General features: G+C 38.4%; 1 protein-coding gene across 1 annotated transcript; it reads right to left on the reverse strand.

Annotated features, from left to right (window-relative positions):
• Positions 1-284: 284 nt before the first annotated feature.
• LOC102081144 (uncharacterized) lies at positions 285-5,359 on the reverse strand. The gene is made up of 7 exons (XM_005466418.3): positions 5,292-5,359; positions 2,804-4,739; positions 2,552-2,715; positions 2,247-2,470; positions 1,851-1,980; positions 1,682-1,779; positions 285-1,554 (listed from the first exon to the last, which is right to left on the reverse strand). The coding sequence occupies exons 2-7, from the start codon at positions 4,725-4,727 to the stop codon at positions 1,305-1,307; spliced, it is 2,790 nt and encodes a 929-aa protein (XP_005466475.2). The 5' UTR covers positions 4,728-4,739; positions 5,292-5,359; the 3' UTR covers positions 285-1,304.
• Between the last annotated feature and the right edge of the window lie 8,519 nt (positions 5,360-13,878).

Raw genomic sequence — 13,878 nt, forward strand, 5'->3', positions numbered from 1 at the left:
TTCTTTTACAATAACGGCATAAAGTCTGTCATTAAATATGTTATGTTTTATAACACACTGTTATGGAAAAATAAGATAAAAATTGCAATTAAATAAAAATTTAAAAACCCATTACATTTGAAGTGTAGTTTATATTTTAGTTCTCAGACCTTTAAAGTGCAAAATAACAAAAACAAAAGAAAACAGGCCTCACTGCTTACTTTGTATTGTGGTGAAAAGATTTAACATTCAAGAAAAAACCATGAAGGGACACATCCTACAGTCACAGTGTTACAGATTTATTTACACAGAAAGAATCAATCTACAGTTTACTTTGTATTTTGCTTTAGAAAACATGATGAGAAACAAAATAAGAAATCATGTTTCTTAAATATGTGTAATGTATATGTTTTGCAAATTTACAATACCATTCACTAGAAAATAAACCCTGCATGGTTTAAATCTCAAAATCTTAATATTTGCTAAATCCACTTGTGGTTCTTAATATTAAGTACAAAGATTTGCTCAATTTCTATGTGACATACATGTTTGTACAGTTTGAATCTGTCATAGGCCCGAGGTGACTTCCACAAAGCAAAATGCAAGTCCAACGTATTTATTCTGTTTACAGTCTGTGAAAGGCCACGATCAGAAATGGAAGTCTTTAAAACTATAATTGTGAAAAAAAAAACAGATATTTTTTTAACTTTCGTATTTGTTGAAGACGTCAACAAAATGTCTCTATTTCTGTTCCTCATACCCCCCCATATAATGTAGAATTAAACCTGAAGATTAACTGAATAAAAATATAATGTTGTACTACTGTAGAAAAAAAATTGAGTACAAATAAATGTAGCAATAAGCAACTACAACCACAAAAAAACAGAAAAACAAAAGCAGCGTAATTGTGTATAAATACAGTACACACCCTCGCAAAAATAAGAAAAATAAAATAATTGAGTAAACTAGACTCAAACAATTGTAATTCTAATCTATTTCTCTCACTTTAAAAAATCAATAGTTACTTTTTCAAAACATCAGGCACTTATTTCACACAAGTATAAATCATACATTGTGTCTAAAATCCATTTAGCTGGTTCAGTCTCAGGGTCTTGGTAGTGGCTCCATTAAGGAGCAGACCTAGCTTGAAGATACTGCAATGTTAGTGCTGGTAAAATGGAGTGTTGTGTAAGGAAGGACAACTATGTGCTAACATGTGGATCACCACAGCAGATCAGTGTCTTCTGTGGTGATCCTTTGGGAAATAACAGAGCAGCAGGAGGCACACCTACATGACATCTCTGCTACTGCTAGCAGTTATTATTTTATTTTTTATGGCTGCTGACAACTTTCACTTCACTGGGTTGAGACTCTTGAACGGGGACACCCAGGGACTCCTCCGTGCTTTTAGATGGCATCATCAAAACTGTGCTAATGTCCTCGCTGTCTTCTCTTTGAAACATTTCCTTTAATGGTGTCTCTAAATTCCAGCCTTGCTTTTTTGCAAATGTGTAAATACGCCCAAAGAGATCAGGAAACAATGCCAGAACATCAATTTGGGCTGCTTCCTTGGCACTGTGAACAAAGAAGGTTTTATTACTGTATGGTAAATAAGACAAAGTTCTAGGTAGATAGATTGAGAGACAGACAGACAGACAGATGTCTGTCAATTAGTTTAACTAGTTTAATTAGTTTAACTCACTAATGCTCATGGAGATTGCGTATAAAGCGCAGTAATCCCAGCGTGTTTTCCGTGTAGGGCTTTTTACCTTCCAATTTCTCAACCAGCTCTTGTGGAAACTGCAACAAAAACATTGGTTATGAAGTGGATTTTAGGAATATAGACATTTGATATTTGATGTTACAGTCACCTTATTTTTCCACTGCTTAAAGAATCCGTCCACAGCACATTTTTCTAGAGAATCAATCAGCTCCTGTTCAGCTTTTCGATAGTTTGCGACGTCGTCCCTGTTACCGATCTTTCTCAGGTATTCAGTTTTCCTGGAAAGGAAATTATTAAAAATAAATATAAAAATAAAAATAAATAAATACAAAAAGCAGCATTGAGCATTTAAAATTTTAAGGAGAAGTGTGTAATAGAAGGATTTAGCATTAGCAGAACAATTTAGCATTAATGCTTAACTAGGTTGATCATGGATGATCAAGTGTAGCTCAGTTTGAACATGAACATCTGTATCCCTCTTTGACAGGCAGAAATCAAGAATCATAAAAAAATGTTTTTTATTAATTGTCAATCATTCCCTCACTTTTCAGAACTCCAGAAGAAGGGATGGTTTAAACATTCTTCTACTTTGGGTCTGTACTTTGGCTCTTTGTTGATCATCCGCTCGATGAGATCCTTTGCCACCACATCTTGAACGTGATCCAAACTGTACTTCCCTTTGTGAATGTTGGACTCACATTTAAAGGATATGTCACCAAATGGATGGTGGCCTCCAGAGAGGATATAATAGATCAGCATGCCTGCCACCTTAATAATAACACATATTATCAGTTTAGGTATGTTTACCAAGACATTTTTCAGTTAATCAAGTTTGTGTTCAGACTTTACCTGGATGTCAGTGCTTGACTTGTATGATATCACAGATTCTTGTGCTAAAGTCTCTCGGGCCATCCAGCATTTGGTTCCTGCACTGCGTGTACGTAAAGTTGTTTGGCCTTTGAGTAAGCGTCTGCTTATGCCAAAATCAGCTAATCTTGCCCTCCCAGTAACATCTGCAAGAAGAATCATGTGAAATAAAATCCTAAGTGGTAAATATTGATTAAAATGTTGTTATTTCCCTCAATTTTAAACATTTCTTACCAATCAGAACGTTCTGGGGTTTGAGATCTCGATGGAGAATTTTAGGATTCTGACAGTGAAGCACCTTTAGACTTTCTAGAACTTGTTTGACAAGTTTCTTTAACATCAGTGGGTCATGGTCATTCTTGATATATTCTTCCAAGGTGTATTCACAAAGTTGCAGACAAAGATATCCAAAGTTCTCGTCCTCTGCAGCATCAACATATCGTACGATATAAGGATGATCGAGTTCTGGATGTCGTAGAATTACTTCTTCGTTCTTCAGCTCGTCATAGTTGCTTTTAGACATTCTCTTGATGGCAACTTCTGTGCCGTCCTCTCTCAGCCCCAAGAAGACTTCAGTACCATCGCTTCCCTTCGCTATTCTGAATTCTGCATCATTCACATAAATAATGCTTCTGATTCTGGATATTTTACTGTCATCTGAGCCAACAAGTTTCTCCAGTTTGTCCTTCCACCTCTTGCTGATTCGAAGCCATTTTTGTTTTTCTGCTTTTTCAATGACGCTGTATTCAAAAGGCTTTACATTTGAAGTTGATTCTACAACGGGAACTTCTGTTGTTGGTTCAGTTGCTGCAGTGGAAACTTCATCATTTGGATCTTCTTGCTTTTCTGTCCTTTCCTTCTTTTTCTTCTTCTTTTTCTTCTTTTTCTTCTTGGGCACAGACGATGCTCCATTTCCCTCACATTCTGAGTTTGGTTTACTCAGGTAACTTTTCAGATTTCTCAGCACCTCTTTCAGCTTTTCATTCATTTTCATATCAGCTGATGTCAGTATGTCCTCAGGCACTGAAGTTACACCCACTGATGTAAAGATGTTAGCTGCCTGTTCGATTAACCGCAGGTTTGCCAATATACCGTATGTGTAGACCCTGATGTTAGCCGGGAGCTTCGCATTTACAAAAGGGGCAACTGTTCTGCATAACTCCTTGAAAAAGTCTAAGTCCCAGCTCTTTGTGCCTTTTGTTTTCTGTGTTATCACATACAGTGTTTGCAGCACTGATTCACAAACACCACTGTCTTGTGAGTCAAGCTGTTTCAGTAGTTGTGGAACTATAGCTACTGCATGCTCATTTGTTATGTCATCCATTGTACAGAAAACTGCATTTAAACTTTGAACTGCCAGCTTTACATGTGTCTTAGGGATGTTTGGAAAGCGACTGGCTGCACCTGCAATGTAAGTATTCACATTTCCAGTTTCCTTTAGCCATTTAATGCAAGTCTGGCAGTATTTATCTGCATTTCGCCCTGTAACAGTAAAGAGAAGTTCAATCATGGTTAAATGGTCCTGAGGATTTTCCAACAGCATGTGACTGTTAAAATCTCTGAACACTTCTTCAGGTGTTTTTTCACGAATAGCAATTGTAGCATCCAAAAAATATCTGATTTTGGAGCAGAATTCATTTCCTTTGGATGCAATTTTATGAATCATCTCAGATAATCTTTTGTTGTGAACAGAATGCTCAGGATGATTTATAGGTAAGAGTGTTACCGGTGCACCAGCAGAAAGAAGCACATTTACAACATCTTCTCTGTCATTGTTGGCAGCAGTAAGCAGTGGTGTGAAAACATGGCATCCATTTAAATCAGCTTTTGCTTCTAGAAGTTTCTCCACAAAAAAAAGTGGAGCCTTGGAGAGTGGGACATAATGCAAAGGTGTCCAGCCATATTGAGAAGGTATATTTGGGTCTGCACCCTGTTTCAAAAGATAAGTACATAAATCTCTGTTGTGTTTTACAACAGCAGCAATCAACGGAGTTATGCATTGCTTCCACTCTCTAGAAGGGTAATGTCCATTAATGTCATTGTGCCTCAGTAACTTCGTGAGCTTTTTGCGGTTATTTTTAAATATACACTGTACTACAGGATGTGTGTCTGTTGGTTGGGGGAGTGTCAGTTGAAACTGTGCCACTGGAAAATTCATTTCTTTGCTTGCCTGTGGAACAGAGAAAAAGAATTAATATTAGCAAAGTGATACTGAATTTGGTTCTGCTTTAAACTTTGTTTCAGACGCCTAAACAAAATTCTGTGCAAAAATATCAACTTGGAATAGAGAGCAACAAATAATAAACGTAATATTATCTATCCATCTTCTTCCGCTTATATGGGGCTGGGTCATGAGGGCAGCAGACTATGTAATGTTATATTACAATATAAAGTAGTGCATTTGTATTTGGAGACAATTTACACGGGTTCTTAATCGCAAAATTACTAAGATACTGAAGTATATTCTTAACAACGATATCTTAGACAAGGGTTGCCATACCACTTAAACTTTGAACTTCCTTGTTGAACAAGGTGAACACACATAACCCAACCCAAACATTGCAAATGGGATCAAATTACAACCCAACACTCCCCGTTAGCTCAGTGCTTTTCTTAAGCAAGCAGAGATTATTTTACAATACTTTTGTATAAATATATATATATCTATATATAGACATATACCTTTAACAACAATCAGAGGATTGTAAGGAAATAAACTTACAGCGTCGACGTAAAGTACGGCTGTTACATTTAGGTCAAAGTCTCAGGTATCTTCTGGCTCCTCCCATTTATACAACACATACAGCAAAATTGTTAGATAGGGAGTGGGAGGGGTTGAGTGTATGTCAGGATACAAGATGTTATTGTACTGCTGCTGCCAACCTAGCCTGCAGGTTAATGATTTATTCCTTACAGTGGTATTATCAAATATGAAGATTTTGCTGGCAGCAAACATCCTGCTACAGTTGTTAGCATGTTTTTCAAAGAGTAAACCTCCAATGTTCTGTCATTGTCCTCTGGCCTTGTACTCAGGGTTATGAGTTTTGGGGATGATGAGGGGGTTTCTAGTTTGTGTTTTTTATAATCTTGTATTTTGGTCCTTTATTCTTTATTGTTACTTAGCCTTGTGGTTACAGAGTTATGTTTAGTTTCTTGTTGCTTATTATGATCCTGTATTCTGTGCCTTTGTTCTCTGCTTGCTTTAGTTGTTAGATTTGTCTCTTCCTTTTATATTTCCATTCTGTTCCTTTTCTCTTGTTTCTCCGTCTCTTTCAAGTTTGTGTGTCTTAATCCAGGTTTCAGTCTTAGTTATTTCCTGTGTTATTCTGAAAGTGTCGTGTCTCGTGTGCTTTGTGTTTAATTCTACTTTCCCCGTTTCTTTATTTTAGTTTCAGCTGTCCTCTCACCTGTTGGCTGTTTGTGTGTCTTATATATTGTCTCAATCTTCCCTTGCCTTTGTTGTGTTCTCTCGCTCAGCTGTGTTCCTTTGTTGTGTGTTATCTGAGAAGAGTTATTTTGGGGGTTGTTGCTTCTAAACATGCTTTTATTTCTTTAGAAACTTAGCAATAAAGCTGTTTTTGAGTTTTCCGCTTTCCTGCACTTTTGGTCCAATTCTTGCCCTCATATAGCTCACACTGACATATTCTTTGTTTAATAAATATTACTTCAATTCTTTTATTTAAAAAAACAAACAAAAAAACCCAACAACAACAACACAGTTTCATTGTATATGTGACAATACAGAGAATAAAAGACTATTCTATTTTGTTCTATTTATTCACATTCTATTGTAGTTTCCCTTAAAAAAAGAGATTCATGTTTTTTTCTGAGTTTTAATCGATACTGTATCATAAACCCATTGACAACTCCAATGATTAACAAATGATAAAACACAATTTATGACCATATTTTCATACATATATTGATAATTAACTGATTAATCTTAGCGTAGGCCTATATCATTAGAGTAACATTCAAGTGTAAACCAAAATCTTACAAAAAAATGTTTGATAACATTCACACTGAAGCATTTTTCTACAGTCATTTGTTAGTACCCACTGCGATCAGTGACATTCGGGTGACATTTTTTCTATTTCATTTTTGGACGTACAGTTTTGGTTCACTGTGTCTACAGAACGTCTAATGTTGACATCCAGAGGACCTCCATGTACAGGCTATTTATAGTCCAAGTGTGGTCGTTGTGGATTTCTTTTCAACGTCATGTTTTTATACTACTTCCATCAGCTCTGTATTCACCTGTTTCCAAAGGGTGGCGGGCTTGTTTTCTCTACATAAACAGTTATGTGTGAAGGAATGCAGAGTGATCAGCAGAGATGTCCAAGATGGCGCGGGCTCTAAAACAAAAGTGAGCAGCTGAACGGTGGTTTGGAGCAGAAATGTCCCCAGCTTCTCACAGTGTTAAGGGTTCAGAAATTGAGGAGGAAGACCAAAAATAATGACCACTAATCCTGCCGGGTGCAATTAGACGACATTTTAATGAATACACATGTGGAGTCCAACACTGTGCAGATTCAATGTTGAACTGTCTTACAATAGTCAGAACAAAGACTTTATAGGGGTGAAATAGTACAGCCCCCCTTCTGTTGCCAGGCAGATCCAGTACAGCATACGTCAATCCAAAACCACAAACGTTCAGTTAACTTTGACATAGTTTAAAAAGAACATCGTCTTCGCGTCGAAACCAGGTGTCTTCCTGTTGTCCCCGGACGCTCGCTTATCTGTCTGGAACATCAGGCACACGTTCTGCACAAACTGTCACTCATGCAGGCACAATTTTGCAGTCGCAAGCAAAACATGATTAAACTCTTACCTACTCAAATGAGTCTAATACTGTGTGTGTGTGGGTGTGGGTGTGTGTGTGCTGTGTGCTGTGTACGTGTCATGACCTCTCCTGCACCCCGGCTCACCTCACACCTCTCGTCATCGCCAGACACAAGGCCTGCGCACGTACACAGCTGAAACTATATGTGTCTGTATGTCTAACCTCAACTTAGGCAACCAGGCTAAGGCCATCCTGTGTGTGCCGATCTTGACTTATATGAAAAATGTATAAAACAAATGTTTCAATCTAACACAACTACTTAAAACTTAATCAAAGCTTAATCAAAGATATAAATGCATAATAAAATAACCTGCTCTTAGCTTGCACTTAGACTCTGCTTTCGGTTTCACTTCCTGCCCTGCACACTCTGTAAACCTGCAGTTTCCCGTGAAGACTTTTAGGCTCAGATTATCTTCAAAGGTTAGCCTTTTTCAAATAATGCAATGTAATCTGCCTATAAACATTTTAAGATTATAGATTCAACTCAACAGTTTAAAGTGGTTCTTCTTGGACCTGTAATAAAAGCTTAATTGGGTGCCAATATGTTTAAACATCTAAATGCACTATCCCTACTTGGAGATTATGTGATTAATGCCATGGTAATATGAACAATAGCAGGGAAATAATTTCTCTAATCCCAATAACAGTCACTCCACAAAATATGCGCATCAACAAAGACTGTCGAACAGATGGCCATTCATACATACACACCTACACAAACTTCTTGTACTTTCCGTCGCAACTTCTATCAATCCAGCTACTGATCACAAACACATTCACTTCCCTTTTAAACCTATTAAACATATTGTATTACTTTTAAAAGGACTCCCAAACTTTTTCTAAGTACTAAAATCATTATTTTACATTTTAACATGGAATTCAACATTTTTAATTTCATGTAATTATAACAGCATTCATATATGGCCTTACCCAAAACTCCTTAGAACAGGTGTACAGAGTGTAATTTAAAAGTTTAAACACAGTTTTTGGTACAATAAGTGAAACACCAAATGAGCCTGAACTGGCTATAGTTCTCCAACACTGATATCTGGGAAAGAGTTGCTAACATGTGTGAACACAGGGATCCTTTTACACATGAAGACTTTAAAACACAGCTAAGGTTGTCAGTGTTTCCAAGTTGTTAGTTTTGCTTCCATGAATCTTTCAGTGTGGCAGCCTGAGAAGAATTTAAAATTCTGAAAACATTAACAAACTCAGATTAAAAATAAAATGAACTTCTTCTTCTTCTTTCAACTGCTTCCATTACCATAAAAAGAGAGCAAAAGGGTGCAGAACAAGTGGTGGTTGCTGTACTTCAGCATCTAGCCAGGAATACAAAAGAGGAGTGAGAGGAGCATAAAGAGGACAATCTTTTTAAGTAGCAGGTCATTTCAGATACAACGTTTCCATCAGCTCAACAAACATCAGCAAACACAATCTTTGTGTGAAGTGTGCTGCTAGTGAACGGTCCAGCTGCTGTTTTTCACTCAGAGATGGAGAAAGATAAGAAAGACAGGAGCGCAGAGGAAGGAGAGAGGTTAGATTTAAAGGTAAGGACTGCTGAGTGGGATTTGATAAACTGGAAGTTTAAATATTACATGTAAGTCCTCACATTTTAAAATCACATATTGGATCTGTACATGTGACATTACATTTTTCTATGTATTGAAAAGTGCTGCAAAACAAACTAAACTAGACTAATTATAAAGGTTGCATGAAAATAATCTACAGTTCAGTACAGGATAAACTGGCTTGCAGCTCGTAGTTTAAAATAAAGCAGTGTGTGTGACTGGTGCACAGTGGCTGTGGTGCTCATGGTGAGAGTTCGGTCACATCAAGTGCAGCTGAGCTGATTTTGAAGTGAAGCTGACGATGCTTAGATTTATTCACTGAATACCCTTCATACTGTTTAGTATAAACACGAGACAAACAGTGTGCTGTCAGCGTAGATGATGGAAATCAGCCAGGACAACTCATAAAACACCTGCTTACATCTTATTAAATTCAGGTGTGTAAATCCACAAAGAGCAGTAAACCTCAGAGCACCAGCAGCCCAGATCAGCTGATCACAGCCTGTACACAAAGAAAATCTGCTAGAACTCTGAATAGAAATTGTGATTCTTTTTCCATTGCTGAGCCACTACGACCGATTTTAGAGTTCCCCCACCTGCTGAATCCCACTTTAACCCGTTCCTGAAACTCCTTTTCTGTTTAGAGTCGCTCTCTACAATGTAGAGATATTTTAAAATTTTTCGTCTTTTTCTCTGCTCATGTTCTACCAAACTGATTCAAGCTGAGTATATTTATTAGAATTAAAATTTAAAGAAGTAAAGTTTATATTCTCATGTATTAATGTTACTTTAATAATACATTAATATAACACAAGGTTCAATTAACTTTGCACAAAAATAGCTGGCAGAAAAATCCTCCAAGACCCGCCCCCTGGAAGAGCCCCGCCCCATAGGAAAGAGGTCCGAGCCCCCCCAGACACCCAGCACTTGCTGACAGCAAGTGCTTAAAAAACAGCACTAAGTTCTCCTGTAAACTGAATGTAAATTGATGATTTTGAAGGGAAGTCCTCTTTTGTTCTGTTATTTAAACCAGTTTACAGAAGGATGACAGGATCACATCATATATGCAGTACTGTGCAAAAGTCTTTAGCCAGGTGTAATTGATTTATTAAAACACAGAAATACAGCATATAATGAATGTTTGCAATTCTAAGGAGCTTCAAAGTCAATGATTAGCATGATCACCTTTACTGTTGACAGCCACCCTTGCAGTGAGATCATTTCTGATTCAGTGAAAAGTAGATGAATCAGCTGATGGTTCAGATGCATCTCTCAGGTCCTGTGTGGAGACTTTGCTGGACTTCTGTCTGTTTCTTAAAGACATGACTTTCAGATGCTATTCAGCTGGTGTAGATAGTGGGGGTTTTAGGTCTGAAACATCTTCTTTTGTCCTCCATTCATCCAATTTCATGAGATAACTTTTTGGTACAAGGACTGGATTGAAAAAAGACTGAAAAGAAAACTTTGAAAGAGCTTCAGAAAGCCTGGAGGAAAATAATAATAATAATACACATTGACCAAAATGTCCCAAAGTAAACCAATCTCTCTCTGCTTTCTTATCAAACAGCTTCTGTCATAAAGCTTTGCAGCCAACCTTTACTTCGCCGCCATCTTGTGGCAGCAGCTGGCTACTGTTATTTGCACATGTGCATTGTGTTTTTCTGTTCCATTATATTTTAAAACAAACTCCTTGAATTGATTAGTGGATTGATGTACTATATGAAATATTAGTGTTAGGTACGTCCCCCATTTCAGTTTATTAAACTTTGATTTTGCTGACATGTCCTGGAGATTTACACTGACAGCAGGTCTGCATTACATCATTATGTTGGAGAAGCTGATGGAGGTGTAAACTCCCTCCACTACACTGTTTATTGGACATTAGCTACATTTAAGCACAGTTTTCTCATTTGTCTGAATATTTGAGTTGAATCAGTCCACAGCTTGATGCAGTTTAGCTGACTTTCTTGTGGCGTTGAGGGCAGTTTGAGTGCATTACCGCAGACTGATCTCCTCTGTTATTGTTATGTTTCCAGTGTGAGTGCATGGAAGGATCTCACAGATCAACATGTGGTCCAGCCACCTCTGCTGCCCCAGCCTCACCTCCAGCTGAGACTCAGAAGAACAAAACAAAGAAGGCTTCGTGGTGGCGCATGAAGTCTGACGATGTTCTGGAGAAGGACTCATCAGGTCCGAAGCCTCCAGTCTCAGCTGTACCTGATAAAGAAACTGTGGCACGTGAAACATTCCTGCCACCTTCTGCTACAGATCTGAGGTATGAGGTCCTTTTACTGTGTTTCTGTTTAAAGCTGATTTATTGCTTTGTGTTTCTTCTCCTGTAATTTCATGACTGTAACTGCACTGTTTGTGTCTTTCTATCACGGTAACATCAGCACTGACAAATGTGAAGTCAAGGACGTTGGTGTCCAGACGGAGGTTTCGTGTTCTCCCAACTTGCTGCTGTTTTTCTGCACGGTACGTTCTACAGAGACGAGTGTGACACGTGAACAGCTGTTATAGGAATATGTGGAGTCTGAATGTTAGGATTGACACTCAAATTCTCATTATTGGTTGAACTAACTGGTGATGTGTTCCTCAAAGAAAAAGGTGACCTTCAACGATGAGCCGCTCTGTCCTGAAGTCCCTCAGAGACATGAGCCAGGTTCCAGGCCGTCTACCTCAGCAGGTCATGGTGGGAGCCAGGGGGCTACGTTGGACACAGAGTATGGATGCCGCTCAACGTCTCTGACCTCCTGCACAAACATCCTCTCCCAATGAGAGCTGGACTGCCTCAGGTAAGAGTCATGCACACACACTGAATATGGAGCCAGTGTTCAGATGAATATCAGGTTAAAGTCAGTGATTTGAAGAACAACAGAGGAAAATGCTCTGACTTGCATCCTCTTTGTGCTCTCGTTTAAGATTGCCTAACCTGAAGTATACATGCTACATGGGCCCCGCTCTGCAAACTCTCTGTGGTAGGACTTGACTTAAGCGGTTAAAGAAGTGCAGGAGACAAATGCTGTCCAGTGTAGCGAGTGATTTATTCAGCATTTTGTGACCAAACAATATTTACAAAAAATAAATAAACTCAACTCCATAGTTAACTCAGTACAAATAAACATAACTGAACTTAAATCAACAGAAACTAAGGTCAAAATGCAGACAGCTACACTGACCTGGTCCTGAACACCTGCGTTCATCTGCTTAAATAGTCAATTCACCCTGGACTATTCCATTTGGTAGGTAAGGCAAACATTTCAATATTCCAACGTGTACTGCTATCTTTCCTAGCAATAAAACTCTGCAGTGTATAGTCGATACATATTACAACAAATCAATTTCTCTATAAACACACTCTAAAATCAACTTTATGAAATTACAAAGATTCTCCCCCTTCTTCCCCTGGCCTCTTCCTGTGACCTCAGGTTAACCAGGAAGTTATAAATACAGGAAGTAAAACTACATTTCCTCTCTTTGTTCCAAGAACACAGGTACGTAAGGTGAGTTCAAACCAAACCAATTAACAGTTGAAATAAATAACATGTTAACTTAACAAACTTGTCAGAATTGATTTAAACCAAGATGTTATGTTATAAAGTGCAAAACATAAACAAACCCGGGATAGTAGATGTTTGCCTGGTGCAGACTACATATGAGATGAGGCTAAATCAAAACAAGAATGTTAACTAAGGATATGGACAAGTGGTATTCTCACCCACTTTGTCACACTCTCCTCACACTGAGAGTCATTACTGAGGAGCTCTGCAGCCAGCTGCAGCTGTGGAGGTTTCACCCAGAGTGCCAGCTCATCAGGTACAGCGCAGACACCATCGCTCTTTGGTTTCTCCACCAAATTTGCTGATCAACGTGAAACACAAACTAACTTTGTGTCTTCTTCACTTCTGCTGTTTGCAGTCAGTTTGTGGACATCAAATTGAGCCGCTTCAACAACGACAGCTGGAACAAAAGCTCTGTCCTGACTGCTTTTAAAGACACGGTCGCTGCGTCTCATCCAGAGTTTGACGACGACGATCAGAAAGTAAGCAGCTGTGTTTTTGCACTGCGCAGCACACTCATCTCTGCTATAGTTTGTACATTTGCACCTGAAACTGTTTTGTTTTGTGTGTGTCTGTGTGCAGGACGCCCACGAGTTCCTCGTCTGTGCTCTGGACGTGCTCCAGTGTGAGTTCTCTAAGCTGCAGGCTGAAGCAGCTGCCTTGGACAAACCTTCCATCTGTCCAGTTAGAGCTCACATTGGCTTCACGATGTTGAGAATACAGTTGTCTGTAATCCTGGAGTGGTGAGCTCGGACACTATGCTTGACATTTGCTCAGAGAGGACAAAACAACAATAAAGCACACCAGTCTGTGGTTGTGAATGCTTGCAATTAATTGTTAGGAGATGGACTAAGCCCAGATCAAGTATCATGTTTCACATACTTTATACTGTCACAAGGTTGTACAAACCTTTTTGCCAAGATTTAAAACAAATGTTATTATTTATGCATCTACAATGTGCATCTGACTGATGAGTGACGAAACGTTTCTCCCACTGAAAACGCAACGTCCAGATGAACAGAATCAACCTTTTGGGATTTACTATCCTGGATAACTGAGCATGCATCAAGATATATAATGTGCTTAAATTTTTAGATGTGGAAATTATATAGTGTATTTATTTTCATAATCACAATGATACTGAGTGAAATACTGACCAGTATTCAGGTTTTTTAATTGTTGTTGTGTCCACACACTTCAGGAGCTGCCACTGGTGTCATTTTACTTGGGCCAGCACAGCTCAGTGTCCCTGACGTTCTGACCAAGAAGCCCTAATGTAGCTACACACACACAAAAACCAAACAACAACAAAAAACCTTATTGCTGATTTAGGTG

The sequence above is a fragment of the Oreochromis niloticus genome, unplaced genomic scaffold, assembly GCF_001858045.2.
Source record: "Oreochromis niloticus isolate F11D_XX unplaced genomic scaffold, O_niloticus_UMD_NMBU tig00007310_pilon, whole genome shotgun sequence".
Lineage (NCBI taxonomy): Eukaryota > Metazoa > Chordata > Actinopteri > Cichliformes > Cichlidae > Oreochromis > Oreochromis niloticus.

Coding starts and splice junctions, on each gene's coding strand:
- LOC102081144 (XM_005466418.3), bottom strand. CDS start 4,727: ATGAATTTTCCAGTGGCACAGTTTCAACTGACACTCCCCCAACCAACA. Junction 2,716..2,803: donor ACCCCAGAACGTTCTGATTG/GTAAGAAATGTT, acceptor TTCTTCTTGCAG/ATGTTACTGGGAGGGCAAGA. Junction 1,981..2,246: donor TTCTTCTGGAGTTCTGAAAA/GTGAGGGAATGA, acceptor TTTCCTTTCCAG/GAAAACTGAATACCTGAGAA.